Raw genomic sequence first — 17,584 nt, 5'->3', positions numbered from 1 at the left:
ATATATATCTTCTCCAATACTACAGTTCAAAAGTATCAATTCATATATTTCATATATGCTAGTGTGTATATGTTAATTCCAACATCCTAATTTCTCCCTTCCCATGCCTCCCTTTCACTTATAGTGACCATAAGTTTGTTTTCTATGTCTGTGAAGCTCTTTCTGTTTTGTAAATAAGTTCATTTTTATATTCCACATGTAAGCAGTATGATATAATACTTGTCTTTGTCTGACTTACTTCACTTAGTGTGATAATGCCTAGGTCCAACATCCCTGTTGCTACAAATAGCATTTCATCCTTTTTTTATGGCATAGTAGTATTCCATTGTATAAATATACCACATCATATGCAATTTTTAAGTGTAGTCAGATCTATACATCTTTTGTTTAATTCTTCCCAAGTTCGTTGTAATTCAAAGAAAAGCCTTTCCAGTTCTGAGCTTCTTGAAAAGTCTCTTGGGGTTTCTTTTTTACCTTCACCAATTCGTTGTCTTCAATTAAATTTTTGAACTTTGGGGTATTTCTGCTTATATAAAGTCTGAGGATTGTATTGAACCTTATTTTTTCCTGTTGGAGACACACTTGGTGCAGTCTTTTCATTGAATAAACATAGAGGTTAGTCTTTCATTTCAGAGGAAATCATGCAATGTCACTTTATTGAGTACTAGCTAAAAATCTCCTTTGTTTCACTTAGGTTTCTGTTAGTTGTGAAGAAGCAAAAGACCTGTTGTGCAAAAACCACATGCTGCAGGATGAAATTGCCGTGCTAAGACTGGAGATAGATGCAGTGAAAATTCAGAACCAGGAAAAGGAAAAGAAATATTTTGAGGACCTTGAAATTGTAAAAGGAAAGAATGATGATCTTCAAAAGGCAATAAAACTGAATGAGGAAACGTTAACAAAGACTATATCCCACTATACAGGCCAGCTTAGTGCTCTGACAGCTGAGAATACAATGCTAAACTCTAAGCTGGAGAATGAAAAGGAAAGCAAACAAAGACTGGAAACGGAAGTGGAATCCTACCGTTCTAGACTGGCTGCTGCCTCACACGATCATGATCAATGTCAGACATCAAAAAGAGACCTGGAACTTGCCTTCCAGAGAGCGAGAGACGAGTGGTTACACTTGCAGGACAAAATGAAGTCTGATATGGCTAATCTAAGAGAGAACAGCGAGACGCTTTCCCAGCAACTGTCTAGAGCGGAAAGCAAGTTCAATAACCTAGAAATTAAGCTGCATCACACAAGAGATTCTCTCAGAGAAAAGACTTTGATGTTAGAACGTGTCCAGAGAGACCTAAGCCAAGCAGAGTGTCAAAAGCAGGAAATTGAACACATGTATCAGAACGAACAAGGCAAAGTGAATAAATATATTGGAAAGCAGGAATCCTTAGAGGAGAGATTATCTCAACTCCAGAGTGAAAACATGTTGCTCCGACAGCAACTGGATGATGCACAGAACAAAGCCGACAGTAAAGAGAAGACGGTCATTAGCATCCAAGACCAGTTTCAGCAGATCGTGAGAAAACTCCATTCTGAAAGTGAGAAGCAAGGTCTGATGCTGGAGGAAAGAAACAAGGAGTTAATCAAGGAATGTAATCATTTAAAAGAGAGAATGTATCAGTACGAAAATGAGAAAGGAGAAAGAGAAGTGAGTATCCAGAAGAAATTCTCAGACTTCCTGAAAGAAAGTTGAAAGTGATTCTTGAATCTGGCTGAATGTTGAATCTAGTTGAATATAAAAAATACATAGACTGTGAATCTATGATCTCTAAACCAGCCTAAAAGCACACCTTGTATCCAGCAAATAAAAATTAGACCCAAGAGATGCTTTACTTTGAGTAGAGACATCGTATTACTTAACGAAATGTTAAGAGATTAAGTTCTAAATTATTAATATAGATAGTGTTAGTAATTTACTCTTTTACTATTAGGATAATAATTTTAATCTTTATGTCACCACATTTCAGTATCATGATGAAGCAGGTAAATGAGATGCTCAAACCTAAAATGAATATTTCAAAATTAAGTTTCAGTTACATGGATTACCTTGACAGTGAATTCCAGGTTTCCCAGATGCTATATTTTATATATTGTACTTTGGCTTCAGTAGCTTGTCATACCTTTTTGTCATATTTGTTGGTATAACTTTAATTTTATTTATATCAATTTGAATTAATTTGGGAAAATTTCAGCCTTGAATCATTTATTCTTATGGCCTCTCAACTCTTTAAAGGCATCTATTTGTCATTGAATCATAATTTGGGACTCGAGTGGTGAGTTTTAGCCAAACTATTCCTGATTTAATCTTCCCACTGCTATTTATGTTATTTACTTAGAGCACTTTTACAAACAATTTGTTCCTAATTCTCATTTTAAGGATCAATTAGTATCATTTGAATACAAGTTTGTCCACTAAAAATGAAAGATGGCAGGACTCATGAGCAGCAGGAATAGAGTGAGTCAAGGAGAGGCTTGTAGGGGCTGCGGTCTGGAGGCAGGTGGAGGCTAGGATATCGAGGCTTCTTGAAGGCTATGGGAGCAACCTCAGTTTTTAAGTTGCGTTTTTCTTTTATATTGGAATATGGTTGATTTACAATTTTGTGTTAGTTTCAGATGTACAGGAAATTGCTTCAGTTATACACATATCCATTCTTTTTCAGTTCCTTTTCCCAGGTAGGTGACTACAGAATATTGAGTAGAGTTCCCTGTGCTCTCCAGTATGTCCTTACTGTTAGCCAAGGGCGAAGATGGGGAGGAGAGATAAATTAGGAGTTTGGGATTAACATAGACATACTACTAGATATAAAATAGATAAGCAACAAGGGAATGGCCCCATTTTTCTGCTGAGGTAGGAATCTGTTGGAAAGATCTGAGCACTGGTTGGAATATGTGAAGATCTCTGAGTTAATCAAAGCTTCTAATAAAAAAGGAAAGGAAAATATTTCCACAGTGTGGAATTTTCCATCACCCTTCCCACCTACACACTCATTTCTTTCTGGACGTGAGGTGGGGCTGCATCCTTTGTCTGATATCAGGAAGGCTGGAGGGTGGCCCCTTCTGTGTCTGTAACCAAACTCAGTGAGGAGGAAAAAGAAGGTGAGTTGCTGTCTGTGGTGATAATTTTCAAAGTGCATATGTTGGAGTTATCTATTAACAAAATATAATAGTAAAGTGATTCAATAAACTCAGTGACAGAGCATCTTATTAGGCAGCTGTGAGACAACTTCAGCAGGAACTGGCTGATACCCTGAAAAAGCAGTCTATGTCGGAGGCGTCACTGGAGGTCTTGTCACGTTATCGTGCCAACTTAGAAGTTGAGGCACAGGATTTAAAGAAGAAGTTATGTCAACTCACAAGTCAGGTATGTATGAAATTGAATGCGTTGACTGTTTATATGTAGGATAAAGTGTTTTAGGACACTCGTTTTCATGGACAGCTTTCTTTTGTATTTTCATTGCAAGTAATTTACTACAATTTTATTATCTTTATAATGCACTCATTTCTAAAACTTGACTTTCATTCTGCTGTTTGCATTATATATTTTTTTCTTATATTATTTACCCTTAGGAAAGTTAAGAATTGTGCAGCATTCTTCACAGAAGTTGAGAGACTATTTCTTTGAAACAGTACTTTTCTTGTGTGATACCTGTATTGCCATGATAAGGCAAGCCAGATAAAATCAGAGAATGTTTAATGGAATGTTTCAGGAAATTGTCATTTCTCATCTTCACTTATGTCAATGACTGTAGAGTTATATATATGTTTATTTCATGGATTTCAGAATAACTTGTGCAGAAAGGGTATTATACAGACTAGTTGAAGTTAGACATTGCCTTCTTTTCATTTTAGATATAAAGGCCTGGAGGTACTCAGATGGTGTATGTATGTACATCCAAAATAGAGAATTAAGAAGATTATTTAGATCCTGCCACTGGATTTTTTTAAAAAGCTATTGAAATATAATTCATGTAACATATAATTCACCCACTGAAAATGTGTAGTTCACTTTATCTTAGTGTAGAAAGGTGTCACCTGTGACTAATTTTAGAGCCTTTCCATCACACCATAAAGGAAACCCTGCATCCCTTAGCCGCCCCTCATGGCCCCCCATCTCCCTCAGCCCCAGGCAAACACCAGTGTAGTATCTGTCTCGGGCTTTCATGTAAATGGAATCAAACGGTGTGTGCTCCTTTGTGATTAGCTTTTCTCATTTGATGTCATGTTTTTGAGTTTCATCCATGTGATAGCACGTATCAGTTCTTCTATTTCTGTTAATTGTCAGACAATAAACAGTATGTTGGCTAAGCCGTTAATCCATTCACCAGTTGATGAAGCTTTGGGTTGTTTCCACTTTGAGGCTATTACTAATGCTGCTGTGAACACTGATTTACAAGTTTCTGTGTGGACACGCTTTTGTTTTCCTGTGGTTGGATTTTATCCTCAGAGTTGACTGGCTGATTTCACCTTTTCTTGGCCTTTGCTCAGGCTGTCCTTTCAGTGTTCACAGTTTTGTTTTCTCTTGGGTTAGTCCTCCATTTATTCAGACCTGGTGCCCAGTCTCTTCTCATTCATGGAGCTTTCCTGCCTGTCCAGTTCTCACTGAGCCTTTTCTCTTCAGCCTTTCTCATCTAGTCTGTGAAGACTATTTTAGCCCTTAATTTTACATTATTGTCCTTTTTTTCATGAGGGAGAATCTTGTCTAAGTATACATTGGTTTAACAGGGAATATTTATTGATATGCACAGTACTTGTCTGCATAAATGGAAAATATTTTAGCTTAACAGTTGTTAGGACACAACTAAGTACTTTTTATCATACCAATAATTTCTTCTTGGAGATACTAGTATAGTAAAACTTTTATTAAGAAACTAAATTCTATTAGTCTAATAGAATAGAATTGTTCAGTTAAATGCTCATTTTTTCCCCTGACTCTGGAAGAAAAATGTAAAATTTCCTTCCTTCATTATGCAGCCAGAAGTGGGATTTATGGATTTCTAGCCTTTCATCAACTGTGAGGTTCTGGAGTTGGCTTCTCTGATATCCATAGCTTTTAACCTTAATTTTCTCATCCGAGTACTTGCTAGACATTAACAGTTGCTGGGAATGAATTGATTCAGAACTTTGATTTAGCAGTAGGGTAATATTTCAATGGCAGTGACTTCACCCTTCCTCTGATGGTCATGTAAGTTCTGTACCACTCCATCCAGGAGGTGCTATTTGCATATTAACCCGTGGTCGTTGTCCACTGAGTAGTACAGAGAAGAAGTAAGTTACAAATTATTATAAGTGGAGAACACTGCTAGTTGGTTAGTGGAGTCAGTGAACATTTTTGAAGTACTGGATACATATGTTCTGGGCCTCATGCTCCCCCTTACTGCCACTTGCAATGACATGGAGAGTGATTTCAGTGTGACTTATGTTGGAGACGACTTCTGTTGGCACGACATCTGCCTGATATATCAAATTGTTTTGCGGATAAAATACAGTGACTGTAATAATGCCAATTGCAAACAGTTCTTATTCTGTGCCACTTGCTCTTCTAAATAGTTTATGTATGTGGTTAGTCACTCAGTCATGTCCAATTCTTTGTGACCTCATGAACAGTAGCACACCAGGCTCCTCTGTCCATGGGATTCTCCAGGCAAGAATGCTAGAGCGGGTTTCCTTCTGGCAATAGCGGAGCCATTTCCTTCTCTAAAGTACGTTATGTAAACTCCGCAATATAATCTTCCAAACATCCCACTGAGGTTGATGCTACCGTTATCTCCATTTTATGGATGGAGAAACTGAGTTACAGAAAGGGTAAGTAATTTGCCCCAGAACAACGCAGCTCAGAACTGATGGAACTGTGGCACAGGCCCATGCATTCTGGCTCCTGTGTAGCTACTGCCTCTCACACTAGTTCCTGAAGCATCCGGTTGTCACCACCAGCAGTGTTAGCTCTTGGAACCACTGGAAGATCTGTGGTCATTTACATATGTGGATATTTAAAGTGATGGCCGATGTGAAGCCTGGATTTAAAAAAAATTTTGTTTACCATAAGGGAGATTTCTGTCTTTCCCCATTTGAGTAGTTTATAAATTTGTGTGTTTATTTGAGAAACTCTGATTTAAAGCATGGTTGATGTCGTGTTTGAATGCTAGAGGAGAGGTCAGTAACCTGCAGAGGGCAGATAGGAAATATTTTCACTTTGTGGACTGCAAGGTGTCTGTTGTAACAACTCATCTCTGCTGTATGGCAGGAAAGCATCTGTTAACAATATGCGGACAAAAGAGACCAAAGCCAATGATGGTGGATTTACTAGGTTATTAGTAGTTAAAACAGTTGTTTTTTCTTTTTTTTTTAGTTGCAAGAATCACAGGATCAACTTACAGAGGCTGTGAGATGTGCTGAGAAAACACAGGATCACGTCCAAAAGTACGATTTAAAGCAGTGTAGAAAATAAGTATAAAGCAGATAAACAGTATAACATGAGAATAGACCAATAGTGATAAAAACATATTATCATGAAGCTGTGTAACATTTCAGCTTTGAGCTGTCTTGAGATGCATAATTTTCCCCCATTATTTCCGTATTTTGCACATTACCCACAAGTGAAAAGTGAAAGTGTTAACCGCTCAGTCATGTCTGACTCTTTGCAACCCCATGGGCTATAGCCCTCAAGGCTCCTTTGTCCATGGAATTCTCCAGGCAAGAATCCTGCAGTGGGTTGCCATTCCCTTCTCCAGGGTATCTTCCTGACTCAGGGATCGAACCTGGGTCTCCTGCATTGCCAGCAGATTCTTTACCATCTGAGCCACCAGAGTCACACATAGAAAAACAGTACAGTGGCCAAATCATCTACTTCTCAAAATTCTAAGAACCTATGTAATTGAATGTGCAGATGTTTGTTCCAAAACAGTGTGATATTTTAAAAATCTATGTGTGAAGGAATGCCGTGACAGTCCAAGGGTTAAAACTATGCCTTCCAAGGCAGAGGGTGTGGGTTTGATCCCTGGTTGGGGAGCTAGAACCCCACGTGCCTCACAGCCAAAAAACCAAAACATAAAACAGAAGCAATATTGCAATCAATTCAATAAAGACTTTAAAAATGGTCTATGTCCAAAAAAATCTTTAAAAATAAAACCTATGTATGAGAATAATTATTTTAAAATCTTAATTTTAGGCTTGAAATTGAAAATGCCGAGTTACAAACTACAGTCAAAAAGCAAGCGGGCAAAATTGAACAGCTTCAGAAAAACCTGTTAAGTACAAGATCGGTAAGTCAACCTCATTCTCGTACTGAGAAAGGATTTTAATTTTTAACTAGTAATATATAAGAATATTTTGGACAGTGTGAAAAGTCTCATTGATTAGCTTATTGGATTTTTGTTGATACTGCTTGCTACTAGTACTGTGATTCCTCTATGGAAGAAGTTGACTGAATTCATAAAATTAATGATTTTTATAGTAAGATTTTAATTTAAAAAATTGTGACAGTCCAAAAGCAATATTTTATATAGACCACATTTTGTTTGTTCATTCATCTGTCAATGAAATTCCACCTTCTGACTAATGTTAATAATGCTGATTTCAACATTGGTACGCAAACATCTATTTGAGTCCAGAAATTTGAGTAATGATTTGATTGAGAATTTTTAGTTTCTTTTGTAATCCAGATCTTTCTGTGAGATTTTTGAGAATGAATCATTTTAAATATTGTAGTTTGTTCTCTTCATTAAGAATGAATACTATGTCTGTATAGAACCATTTTTCTGAATGAATGTATTTGTCATTTGTTGGATTTTTTTTTTTTTTAAAGAGATGGAGGTTGCATGGGATGACTTAACAAAACCTGGAATATCTTGAACCATTGATGAAAATTATTTTAGAGCATCTCTAGAAAGTAAAATGTAAATATAGGCAGTCTAAAAAATCTTTCATTAACATTTAGTATTTTACATGTAAAAGTCTCTATTTTTAACAAATAAATGTTGGCAATTTAAATTCCAGAAAAATGATGAAATGAAAAATCATTTTAAGTTGTTTTAAGAAAAGTTATCAATTTTGAAATCTGTTATTGATATCAATCAGGTTTAAAAACTGTGTTTACTATAAATTCATATTAACTTGTGAACTCATGAGATATAATATTTTTAAGAAAGAATAAGTCTCTCTAGGTGTTTAAAAATAATTTTCTTAAAATTTTTTTTTTCTAAGTCTGAGGATGAAAAGGAACAATTAAAGAAATACATTGAATTAAAACAATCTCTGGAGAATAGCTTGGACCAAGAAAAGAAGAAAAACAGTGAGTTAGAAAAAGAGATTACTGGGTAAGATTTTAATATTTCTGATAATCTCAACTATTAATAAAAGTATAATTTAATTTTATTTAAAACCTTAGACACAAATTCATTTTTTATGTGTATTTTAAGTCAGCACAATCTGAAATATTTTTGAGTGCAGCAGTGTTATACTTATCTATAATGATTTCTAAAACAGTAATAACCGTGCCTCTGCATATAGTAATGTCACTCTGTTCCTCATCATCTATGCTGAATTTTTACTTCTGCAAAGTATCTTAGTTCTTTTTGGTAATCCTGCCTTTTAATTGTGTTCCTTCCCTTCATCATTTAAGTAATTTATTATCTAAAAACCTACCTGTGTTATTGTTGAACAACATTAAAAAGTATCTTGATTTGGTTTGTATTTTCTTTTTGCCCCAAAATTTTAGTTATAAAATGTACATACAAAAATCTATGTGTAACTTAAAGAATAATAAAATTAGTGACCATGTTTTGATCAGTAAGATAAAAAACTGCTTCTGTTTTTTTGCTGAGGACGGTTAACCCTCATCATCTACAGATTCAGCCAACCCAAGATCAAAAATATTCAGGGAAAAAAATTTGAGAAAGTTGGAAAAAGCAAAACTTGGATTGGTCTCAAGCTGGCAGCTATTTCCATAGTGTTTACACTGTACTTATAACTATTTACAAAGCATTTACATTGTATTAGATAATGTAAGTGAACTAGGGATGACTGAAAGTATAGGGAAGATGTGCTTAGGGAGACTTGGGCATCCGTGGATTTTGTATCCACGGAGTATTGGGGGATTTTTGAACCAGTCCTGTCGATGCCAAAGGATGATTATACAAAGGGTTCTTCTCTGATTCTCATTAATATTTTTCTCTTAATTTTCTTTACCTTGCTTTGCATTTTGTTAACAATGTGCTGGGCAAGATTTCTATGTCTCTTAAAACAGTCTTGAAGAGACTGGTACACTCTCTCTCTTCTGATTTCCTTTCTTCTAAAACTCTCAGCCGGGGTTATTTCCCACTTAACTCAGGTTCCAAAGATTTTTCTTTTTTCTTTTTTCAATTTTGAGTGAGAATCTTGTTGGTTTTTTGTATCTACTTTCATTTCCTTTTGTAGAGGTTGTGGTCAGTAGGAACAAACGTGTCTTGTGTCTTTTCAAAAAACATTCATACATCATATCTCTTCATCTTTAGCTTGAATACTGATCTCTGGTTTATTACTAATATTTAATAATAAATTAATATTTCACACTAGCATGCTAAAAATTGATGTTAACTTATTTGTAAGAACTCATATATTACATATATCACACACAGTATATTTAAATGTGATAAAATTTTTCTCCATAATATTTATCTAAGATTAGAATTTAGTTATTATGCTTTCAAGGAATATTAAATTTGAACAATGAGAAAGGATTATAATTTATAGATTTGTTTGTTTTATCTGATAGAACATGTATCTGTTTAATTATTAAATATCTGCTCTTAAAGAACTTACTCATTCTATACATTTCTACAGATTTAAGAAACTCTTAAAAATGTCAAGAAGGAAGTTAAATGAATATGAAAATGGAGAGCTTAGTTTCCATGGAGATTTAAAAACCAGTCAAACTGAAATGGATATTCAAATTAATATGCTAAAACATAAGGTAATTTTTAATCAGTTTTAGAACCCCAAAATCACTTAATTTGGGGAAATATAAATCATTCCATGCTTTGAGCAGTGAAACACAGATTGGTCTGTTAATTTTTTAGGTTGGACACCAGTGAAAAAGACAGCTTTTCCCTAGATCATTTTTAGATTAAAAGGGCACACTCTTGACTCTCTCTGTCTTGAACCCTGGCTGGTGATCTGAAGCTGAGCAGCACAGCATTAATGACCTCAGAGCATCCATTGTTTTTGGTGACAGATTAGTTGAAATCTAATGAACATATCATGCAGTTCATTCATTTAAACTGTACAGTTCAGTAACTTTGTTTTGTTTAAAGGGTTACACAGGCATCACCACGTTAGAACATTTTCATCACCCTCCAAAGAAATCACCCCGTGCCAGTTTTCCCTTCCTGGTCTTCCCAGCCTGCGGGAACCATGACTCCACTCCCTGACTGTGGAGATGCCCCTTTTCTGGACATTTCGTGTCAGTGGAATCACACAATATGGGATCCTTTGTGACTGCCTTCTTTCATTTAGCGTAATATATATATTTTAATATAAATTTATTTATTTTAATTGAGGGTTAATTACTTTACAGTATTGTATTGGTTTTGCCATACATCAACATGAATCCGCCACAGGTATAATGTTCCCCATCCTGAACCCCCCTCCCTCCTTGTACCATCCCTCTGGGTCATCCCAGCGCACCAGCCCCTAGCATCCTGTATCCTGCATCAAACCTGGACTGGCAATTCATTTCTTATATGATATTATACATGTTTCAATGCCATTCTCCCAGATCATCCCACCCTCTTCTTCTCCCACAGAATCCAAAAGACTGTTCTGTACATCTGTGTCTCTTTTGCTGTCTCGCATACAGGGTTATTGTTACCATCTTTCTAAATTCCATATATATGCGTTAGTATTACTGTATTGGTGTTTTTCTTTCTGGCTTACTTCACTCTGTATAATAGGCTCCAGTTTCATCCACCTCATTAGAACTGATTCAAATGTATTCTTTTTAATGGCTGAGTAATACTCCATTGTATATATGTACCACAGCTTTCTTATCCATTCATCTGCTGATGGACATCTAGGTTGCTTCCATGTCCTGGCTATTATAAACAGTGCTGCGGTGAACACTGGGGTACATGTATCTCTTTCAGTTCTGGTGTCCTTGGTGTGTATGCCCAGCAGTGGGATTGCTGGGTCATAAGGCAGTTCTATTTTCAGTTTTTTAAGGAATCTCCACACTGTTTTCCATAGTGGCTGTACTAGTTTGCATTCCCACCAACAGTGTAGGAGGGTTCCCTTTTCTCCACACCCTCTCCAGCATTTATTGCTTGTAGACTTTTGGATCGCAGCCATTCTGACTGGCGTGAAATGATATCTCATTGTGGTTTTGATTTGCATTTCTCTGATAATGAGTGATATTGAGCATCTTTTCATGTGTTTGTTAGCCATCCATATGTCTTCTTTGGAGAAATGTCTATTTAGTTCTTTGGCCCATTTTTTGATTGGGTTGTTTATTTTTCTGCAGTTGAGCTGCAGGAGTTGCTTGTATATTTTTGAGATTAGTTGTTTGTCAGTTGCTTCATTTGCTATTATTTTCTCCCATTCCGAAGGCTGTCTTTTCACCTTGCTTATAGTTTCCTTTGTTGTGCAGAAGCTTTTAATTTTAATTAGGTCCCATTTGTTTATTTTTGCATTTATTTCCAATATTCTGGGAGGTGGATCATAGAGGATCCTGCTGTGAAGTATGTTGGAGAGTGTTTTGCCTATGTTCTCCTCTAGGAGTTTTATAGTTTCTGGTCTTACATTTAGAATTGGAGGAATCAACCTGCCTGACTTCAGGCTCTACTACAAAGCCACAGTCATCCAGACAGTATGGTACTGGCACAAAGACAGAAATATAGATCAATGGAACAAAAGAGAAAGCCCAGAGATAAATCCACGCATCTATGGACACCTTATCTTTGACAAAGGAGGCAAGAATATACAATGGATTAAAGACAATCTCTTTAACAAGTGGTGTTGGGAAAACTGGTCAACCGCTTGTAAAAGAATGAAACTAGAATACTTTCTAACACCATACACAAAAATAAACTCAAAATGGATTATAGTGTCATATTTTCAAGGTACATCTAACATGTATCAGTATTTCCTTGCTTTTATTGCCCAATAATATTCTGTTGTATGGATGTACCACATTTTATTTATCCATTCATCATCTGATGGACCTTTGGGGTTGTTCCTACTTTTTGGCTAATGTCAGTAATGTTGCTGTGAACATTTATGTCTAAGTTTTGGTGTGAACATATTTTTTCCCTTCTTTTGGGAATACAGTTATGAATAGAATTGCTGTATTACACAGTAACTCTGTTTAACCTTTTGAGGACCTGCCATACTGTTCTCCAGCGTGGCTGCATCATTTTATATTTTTATCCAAAGTATGGAAAACGTCCCATTTCTATACATTCCTTTCAACACTAGTCATTACCTGTCTCTGTGAGTATAGCCATCCTAGCAAGTATGAAGTGGCATCTCGTTGTGTTTTATTTATCTCTCTGAGGAGAGGACAATGAAGACTGAGTTCTAGATTGGTAACTACTCAAAGCTACCCATCTCTTTTAGAATTTCAGTAAATTGAGATGAGGTCAAAAGTCTGATTTTGGTAATTAAACTATTTCTAGTTATTTCTTATAGTTCAAATCACATGTCTCATTGCTTTACTAGTCTTCATTGTTTTCAAACTTGAGCAGAAATTCTAAGGAGTCACACCTGCCTATTTGTAAGAAATTGTAACTGAAGGGAACCCTGAAAAAAACGTCTTCCTAAATAGTTCTTAAGTCTTCCTTCTAGTTATAGGCTTCTTCTCATCAACACTGTCATTAAAAATCTCACCCTTTATTATATTCCAGTTTATGAGATCAGTTTCTACCGGCATTTAAGTTATGTTTCTTTATTTTCTCTTTTTCAAAAATCAGTTTTTCTGTTTTTTCCTAATCAGCTTTAAGTTTAGTGGCTTCACTAAACAACATTGGTTTCGTTCAAAATCTATACTTAGGAAAAGGTGGCCAGGACGGCTGGGTTATCGTCCCCTCAGCTTCAGGTGGGGCAGCTCGAGGGCTAGGGGCTGGAATCAGGTGAAGGTGTGTTCATTCCCATGTCTGATAGTGGTATCTGTGGTTGGCTGGACTTTGGTGAAGGTAGACGAGTGAAACACCTACCCTGAAGACCTAGGCTCTCTTTGCAGCCTGGGCTTACTCGCAACATGGAGCCTAGTTCCCAGGTTGAGAGCCAGGCAGAATCTCTGTTGCCTCGTCTAACCTTGCTTTGCAGTTCACACAGCATCACTTTCATCATCTTCTGTTCAACAGGAGGAAGTCACTTATACTTGGCCTATATTCTACCTTTTTTACAGAATAAAGTTTTTAAAACTAATGGGTACATTTAAAAACTAGCACAGTTACTCACGGGCCACAATTTTTTTATATTCCTTCCAATGAAAAATACCCTTTTCCCTACCCATTCCCTCACAAGTCTCAGTTGTTAACAGTGTCAGGCCCAGGCTCAAGTCGAGGTCTTACCATCTTCATCAGGTACAGATGGCACATGGGGATGAGGTTTCTGGGTGTGATTTCTAGAGTGTGACCCTGTGAGCACAACCCTCTCAGTACTGAGACTTGAGAACTAAAGGGGCAAGTTATCTGCCACCCACACCCCCACCATTCTGCTGAATGACTAGACTCTCCCGTTCAGAAACGGGAAACGGGAGGCACCATGGTCCATAGCAGCTCTGAGGTCCAGTTTGGTGCTGCCAGCTCTTTGATGCGGACTTGGTCCTGCCCATAGGAGTGCTTCTCCTTTGCTCTACCCTCTGAGCTCTGTGTGCTGTCCTTTTCATAAGAAATGACCTCTGTCTGTAGCTGAGTCATGTTCTCAGTTGTATGTCTTGGTCTCCGTTAGGCCAAGCACTGTTTTTTTGCTGCCAAGGTTCTCTTTAAAGCTTTTGGTGTCCTGTGAATTGGATTGAGCTTCACGTCATTGGAGAGGCTACCCTCACAAATCTTTTTTGAGAGAAGCTCTGCACCTTGGGCTTCTTGTGAAGCTTTGTAGGATGATGCCTTTAAAATTCTTATGCCCTTAAGATCTTTAAAGGAATTTGAGGCACCACCTTAAGTTTTTCCAGGGTCTTAATGAAGGGTTTTACAGTCTACAGGCTTCACCTTTAGACCATGTTTTCCTGGCAGCACCCTAGATTTGATCTTAGCCCAGAAGCTGTTTCTCTCTTTTAGCATCATGTGACCACTGCACATGTGGAGATGCTGTAAAGGAGATAACAGATATTGAACCCAAATATAGTTGAGCCTGGTTCCTTTATATTTAATAGTCCCCCCCCTTTTTTTTTGATAGCTTATCCCTCTCATTGACATTACTTTCAGCTGGTTCGTGGCAAGAGTCTCCTTTCCACTGTGTTTCAGTGTCGTTTTTTTCCCCTTGCCTAGAAGCTGTCACCAGCCGCCTCTTTAAGGGCCATCAGGATTCAGTTTACAATGTCTTGAAGCCCTTTGGGTTTTCATTTCTTTCTTTGCATCCATTCGCATCTCACCTACGCCCAGGTTGAAAGGCATTTTCACATCTTTTAGTTCTTTTTTAATGGCATTTTTAATATCAGTATCTGTGCCGGGTATTTATTGCCAGCAAATTGTATAATAAACCACGTCAAAGCCTAGTGGCTCAAAACAGCATTTACTTTGTTCACAAATTTGTGTTGGGGCAAGGCTCAGTGAGTGAGGCCAGCACGTTTCTTTTCCAGTCGGCATCAGATGGGATGTCGTGAAGGTGGGGACCAGAGTCATCTGAAGATTAGTTCATGCACATGTCTGGCAGTTGGAGCTGGCTTTTGTATGGGACATTAGTTGGGGGTGGTCAGTGGGGACACTGACAAGGTGCTCAGTATGTGGTCTGGGCTTCTTTGCAGCGTAGTGACTGATGCTAAGGGTGAGCTTTCCCACAGAGCAAGTCGGTTTCCCCAGACTCTGTCCAGTAGAAATCAGTTACTGAGGCCAGCACATACTTAAGGGGAGGGAATTTCAGAGAAAAGTGTCAAAGAATTTGTAGACAGTTTTAATACCACCACCTCCACTCACCTCGACTCACCGAGTAATCATTCTGTCTAAAGGAAAGTTCTTTGCAACTCGGTGTCACTGAAATTCCCCGCAAATTTTGTTTGTTGTTTTGTTTGGTATGTTCTGTTCTGTGAAAAGTAACAAATGGTTACAAAAACGAGGCATTTTTTGTTGTTGTTGTTCAGAAAAATGTATGGATCATCTCACTAAGCTATTAGGAGATGGAATTTCTTTAACCTTTTGAATTACTTTTCTTTGGAATGCAGTTCAAATTAGCAAAAACTATTCATAGTTCAGAAAAAGATTTATGGGATTAGAATCCATAATATTAGAGTCTTATTTTCACAATCTTCTTTTGGGAAGCATTTATTAACTCAGCCCTAGATAACTCAATACAGTATCCCTCAAACTTCTTTAAAACATGGGGCATTAAGATGGGGGGAAGGAGTAAGAGACATTCTACTAAGAGGTGACTTGTAGTCATTTTGTGGAGAAAAAATAGAAAAGAGTGTAAAATCAAGTGCAAATGTTGTGTGACAAAGATGATGACAGTGAAGAATATATTTTGTGACTCTTGGTGGTTTGAACTTCTTTCTTGATTCTCTGAGTAATCCCTGGTCCTACAGTCTACAGTACAGATACCATCGTATCTATTTGATTCTCGGTTTGAGTTAGGCTGTGCTCAGTCCACTTGCCTCATTACCAAGCAGTATTGTTTTATTCTTGCAGATTGATGATCTTACAGCAGAGCTGGAAACTGCATCTTCAAAATGTCTGCACCTGGATGCAAAAAATCAAGTTCTTCGAGAGGAGTTATTATCTATGAAGGGAATGCAAAAGAAATGTGAAAAACTAGAGAAGAATAAAAAGAAGTTGGAGCAGGAAGTAGTGAACCTCAGAAGTCATATAGAAATGAATATGATAGAACGCAGTCAAGTAGAGCAGTATAAACGGGAGATTGAAGAAAGGGCGAGACAGGATCTCGTAGAAAAATTAAAGGAAGTCAACCTCTTTCTGCAGGTTAATTTGTTCATCTGTCATGTGCTTGAACTCACCTCATTGTAAATTACATTTTGGATCTATACGGCTTATGTGTTTCCTCTCCTTCCCTTAGAGCAGTTGGTTTGGTAGTTTTCTGGAAGGAAGGGGGCACTTGTTTCTCCCTTTAAATATTTCCGTTTCCATCACAGTTATCACCACATTGACCTATCAGAATGATTCTCACTAGAGAATCCTCTCATTCATAAGACCAGTTGGTATAAAACAAGACTACAGGAGGAAAAGAAAATATTGTGGTTTAGAACTGGTACCATCCTCTTGAATTATTTTTAAGTTGTCTTGTTCAGTTTTTAAAATTTTAAGTTGATCCTCTTGTTCTTTGAATTATCAGATTATATAAGTACCACTGTAACAATAATTCCACTTTAATTTTATAATTCACATTTAATTCACTTCACATTGACGATAATTGTTTTAAACTTCTGCTCTTCTTTTTTTTTTACCTTTAAAATTGCTTTCTGAATCACTGACTCTAAAGGGGGCAAATATCATTTTCCAGGTTAATGATTATTTTTAAAATGTTATCTTTTTAAATTTGCCTTAGATACAAGCAGCATCTCAGGAGAACTTAGAGCAGTTACAAGAGAAGAATAATGCTTCCATAAGAAGTCAGATGGAACTCAGAATTAAAGACTTGGAATCTGAACTCTCCAAGGTGAAAACTTTGCAAGAAGATTCTCATAAAGCAGAGTTGGAAAAATATAAGCAACTCTACCTAGTAGAATTAGAAGTTAGAAAGTCATTGGAAGGTAAACTAGACAAGTAAGTCAAAACACAGAATCACAGAAAGTAAATTTAGTTCGTTAATTTGTCTCTAAAGCCTAATTTTTATAGAGCGCAGTTCATGAGATTAGCTGGAAGTGAAAGCTAACTAGATGGTCACTGCTAGAGGGCACCCTAAGACAAACTATTAATACTGTGTCCTTTTAAGTTTTACCACACAGAGTCTGAAAGGACTGAAGTGACTTAGCAGCAGCAGCACACTGCCTCAAGGCATGCTTGTGAAACTGGGGGCAATTAACACAGGGGTGAAATGCAGGATAGTTCACAGAGTGGCTAGAAATAGTATGGTGACCTGACTGAGGGGGGTGTGGAGGCTGGAAAGGGCAGATGGCACCTCCAGGGCTGAGTCCAGGTTTCCCGACTGTCTGAAAGCAGAGCACTCCTGGGACGCCTTCCATAAGCCAAAGCAGCATACAGCAAAGAAGCAGGGACCCGAGGGCACGACAGCAAAGAAGCAGGCACCCGAAGGCACATTCTGCTAGTCGAAGCCTAAAGTGAATATGCACAAGTGGAGCACAGGTGCTCCCAGACAGGGTTCAGGGCTGTGGTGACTTGACACTGAGATGTGGGGTGTGGCTTCCAGGGAAGGAGCCCAGTGGGGCCAGTCTCCCTGCCTGGGGAGCGCAGCGCCTCTCAATGCAAAATGTACACTGAAC

General features: G+C 37.4%; 1 protein-coding gene across 2 annotated transcripts in view; it reads left to right on the top strand.

Moving 5' to 3' along the window:
- The window catches only part of LOC138091446 (ankyrin repeat domain-containing protein 26-like), a 71,123-nt gene that overhangs the window by 47,347 nt on the left and 6,192 nt on the right, over nt 1-17,584 (top strand). For both annotated transcript variants that reach the window (XM_068987273.1, XM_068987272.1), the window contains exons 24-31: nt 695-1,655; nt 3,216-3,364; nt 6,350-6,420; nt 7,169-7,262; nt 8,203-8,315; nt 9,820-9,949; nt 15,816-16,106; nt 16,690-16,907. In XM_068987273.1, the coding sequence (XP_068843374.1) occupies nt 695-1,655; nt 3,216-3,364; nt 6,350-6,420; nt 7,169-7,262; nt 8,203-8,315; nt 9,820-9,949; nt 15,816-16,106; nt 16,690-16,907 (2,027 nt within the window). The remainder of the gene's footprint in view (nt 1-694; nt 1,656-3,215; nt 3,365-6,349; nt 6,421-7,168; nt 7,263-8,202; nt 8,316-9,819; nt 9,950-15,815; nt 16,107-16,689; nt 16,908-17,584) is intronic.

Source organism: Capricornis sumatraensis, chromosome 15 (genome assembly GCF_032405125.1).
Source record: "Capricornis sumatraensis isolate serow.1 chromosome 15, serow.2, whole genome shotgun sequence".
Lineage (NCBI taxonomy): Eukaryota > Metazoa > Chordata > Mammalia > Artiodactyla > Bovidae > Capricornis > Capricornis sumatraensis.
This window is presented reverse-complemented; position numbering and strand designations above follow the sequence as displayed.